We start from the raw sequence: 3548 nt of genomic DNA on the forward strand, positions 1-3548 counted from the left end.
CACTGATGGAGGAGGCTGTGAGCTGATGCTGACCAGAGCACTGCTCAGGGCCTGCTAGGTGAGCCTTAGTAAGGAAGGTGTGGGGTCTGAGGAGGTGCCCTGAGTGCTGGGAGGGGACCGGAGGCTGGAGGAGCAGGTCAGGAGCTGGACCTGTGCAGCCTTCATCATGGCTCATTTGACTGTCAGTGACTGTGCTCTCCAGGGCTGCTCTACAATGACCTAGGCATGGCTCACTTCCAACTTCAACTGTTTCCTCTGGCAGTAGAGGCCTTCCTGCAGGCCCTACCCTGGTGTCAACAGCCAGCAGACCAGGCAACAGTGTTTCAGAACCTTGGAGTGACCTGCAATATCCTTGGCCACTATCAAGAAGCCAAGGAGTTTCACCAGAAGGTGGCCAAGCTGTATGGTGGGTGTCTAGGACTGGAGAGTGGGGGCCAAGACTAAAGGGTTAAGAAGAGGGTTCAGGACTGGGAATACGTACAGCCGGAGCGCTTGCCTGGCATGCACAAAGCCCTGAACTGATTCCCGGAACTCCATACACCGAGTGTGGTGGTGTCTGTCTGTAATTTTGGCACTCAGTAGGTGGAGGCAAGAGAGGCAGAAGCCTATAATTGTCCTTGGCTACACATCAGACCCAAGGCCAGCTTGGGGTACATGGTATCTGTCGACAAAGAAAAAGAGTAAGTTTCCAGTGGGCCTGGTGGTGCCCTAGGGTTTGGAGGGGACTGGCAACCTGGAGGAGTGGATTGGGTGCCATATCTGTACAGCTGCACACCCAGTAGCTTGGGTGGATTGATCTTTGGGACCTTCTGGGAGAAAGGACAGAGCAGAAGGTTGTGTGCTCAGTGGCCTGGAGGTTAAGAGACCAAAAGTGCCACCCTGAATCTCCTCCACTGAGTGTGACTTCCTATCTCTGAGTTTCAGATTCCACACATAAACATGGAACTATGAGGGCTGGAGAGATGGCTCAGAGGTTAAGAGCACTGGCTACTCTTCCAGAGGTCCCAAGTTCAATTCCCAGCAACCACATGGTGGCTTACAACCATCTGTAAAGAGATCTGGTGCCCTCTTCTGCCCTGCAAGCACACATGCAGACAGAACATTGTATGCATAATAAATAAGCAAATCTTAAACAAACAAAACATGGGACTATGAGGGGCTGGTGAGGTGGCTCAGCAGGGAAGCAGCAGCCTGAGTACACTCCCCAGGGCCCACACTGAGGAAGGGGAGCACCTACGGGAGCACCTATGGGAGCACCTACGGGAGCACCTATTCCCGGAAGTTGTCCTCAGACTTCCACCCGTGCACACACATCTACAAAATAAATGTGGAGAAATTAAAACACTAGATAGCTGGGGTGTAGCCTGGTGGTAATGTGCTTGCCTGGCATACACAGGGCCCTGGATTCCATTCCAGGCACTACAAAAACAAACAAATAAAAAATTAAACATAGCCTCCACACCATGTAAGTGGGACTGTAAATATGACCTGGGTGCCTCCCTAAATAGATTTTTTTTCCCTGCAGGATATGGAGGAAAATCGCTGCTTCAACCCTAACACTCTAGAAGTAGAGACAGATTTCTGTGAATTACACCAGTCAGGTCCTACATAGTAAGAAGTGGTTTTATGTTGGTTTTTTTATTGTTGTTGTTTGGTTTGTTTCAAATATCAATCTAACCTTGACTGACTCACTGGCTCCCACTGGCCAGGGAGGCATTTGGGGTAAATGCTTGAGGTGAGAGAGGCTAAACCTGGACAGCCTAGGCCTTTGTGGGTCACCTAGGGGTACTGAGCGTGGGTCACCTAGCGGTACTGAGGCTGGGCTCTAGGAACCTGGGACCTCCCTTGTGGGCAGGGTATCCATGCCCCAGCAGCCAAGCCCCTATACAAATGGATGCGTTCTGGTTTCAGGCTCGTCGGAGCTTGGGCTGCCTAGCATTCTCACTGAGCCAACTGGAAGACCACAGGGCTGCTTGGGACAGCTATTTCCATGTCCTGCAGCTGCCCAAGAGACTGGTAAGAATGGGGGGGTTTAGTTTGGAGCTGGGGTGGCTGGCGGCAAAGACAGGGTGCACATGCTGGAGGGTTTGTGGAACAGGGAACACGAAACGATCTTTCAACCTCTCCTCGTTAGGGGACATGATGGGACAGGGCAGGCCTGTGACGGCCTTGGGGCAGCTTCTGCCAGACTCGGACAACACGACCAGGCCGTGAAATACTGTAAGAGAGCGCAGGCCCAGTGTCAGGTGAGACCCTCCATGATGGCCCCGGCTCTTCCTGCTCTCCCACCTCCAGAAACTGTCTGTCTCTGGCTGCCCTGCGGCCTTTGTTCCTTGCCCACCTCACTAGAAACACCATCCATTCCAGGTCCTGGGCAGTCTGTCTGTCCACAGTTCAGGGCTCAGGACTCAAGGGCATGGGGTCAGGGCAAAAAAAAAAAAAAAAAAAAAAAAAAAAAGGCAACCGGAGTCCTTGCACTCTCTTTCTGTCCCCTTCCTCCTCCTGCGGATTGCACAGCCCAGTCCATTCTCACTTTCCCCTTTCCCCAGCATGAACCAGGTTCTGTGCGGGAGCGGCTTGTGGCCAGGCTGATGGGTGCCAGGAGGGCCTTCTTGGCTCAGGAGAGGCTAGCCCAGGCTCATATCCTGGTAATATGACACCTGAGACCAGGAAGTGGGAGCAAGTTGCCTAGAAAGAATGCTGGGATGCTACATTTAACTGCTCCTGTGTTCATCTGCCTCTGGGTTTGCAGGAAGGATGTATGTACATCAGGTTGTGGGGGTGGGGCAGGGAGGTGGGAGGAGATTGTGTCTGCACAAGGGCTGTACCACAACAGCTTACACTGACTGAGTAATAAATCCATTGAGTGCAAAGCCTTGGGAATCCGTCATTGGGTGCAGTTCCCGAAATGGCCACAGGAGGGGGTGGTGCACCAAGAAAGCCCCAGGAGCTGAATTGTTGATGGATGCTCCAGGTTCTGCCTCCAGCTCATTTTGCTTCCTAGTTTCCCTCCACAGGTCCTCCAAATGCTTTTCTCCGTAGGAAATTTACCCCAACACCAAGAACTGACCTCTCTGCCTGGAGCATCCTTCTGCTCACCAAAGCAGAAGTCCCTCCCTACAACTTCCTGTGCACCTCTCTATTGTCTCACAGACACCCTATGACTCTGATTGATTTCTGTCAACTAGTTGATAACTCAGCCTCCTGACCCAAGGTTGATTTTATTTAATTAATGCAAATGCAATCTTGGAGTTTACAGTGTGATCAGATTTCCCACAACAGAGGCCCTAAATTCAGTTACCACACTGGGGGGCAGAGGTAGTCATCCTGGAACAGGCAGGGGCTTGGATTAAAAGTCAAAAGACTTGAGATCCAGTTAAGGTCTTTCACCAACTCTGACAGTACCAGAGTGTTGTTCTTTTGGAAAACTACAACTCCCAGACTCCCCCTGGACTATGGTTGCCTGTGCGCACACCTGCGCGCAGGTGTGAGATATTCTTCCCAGATTGCCTTGGGCCCCCCGTTAAAAGGCAGGGGCCACACGAGGC

The 3548-nt window shown here is 52.1% G+C and overlaps 1 protein-coding gene across 1 annotated transcript in view; it reads left to right on the plus strand.

Moving 5' to 3' along the window:
• The window catches only part of Ttc24 (tetratricopeptide repeat domain 24), a 9207-nt gene that overhangs the window by 351 nt on the left and 5308 nt on the right, over positions 1-3548 (plus strand). Inside the window, 6 exon segments of the mRNA XM_013349804.1 lie at positions 23-58; positions 203-406; positions 1856-2035; positions 2152-2246; positions 2550-2648; positions 3005-3129. Coding sequence (XP_013205258.1) covers positions 23-58; positions 203-406; positions 1856-2035; positions 2152-2246; positions 2550-2648; positions 3005-3129 — 739 coding nt within the window.

The sequence above is a fragment of the Microtus ochrogaster genome, chromosome 21 (assembly GCF_000317375.1).
Source record: "Microtus ochrogaster isolate Prairie Vole_2 chromosome 21, MicOch1.0, whole genome shotgun sequence".
Classification (NCBI taxonomy): Eukaryota; Metazoa; Chordata; class Mammalia; order Rodentia; family Cricetidae; genus Microtus; species Microtus ochrogaster.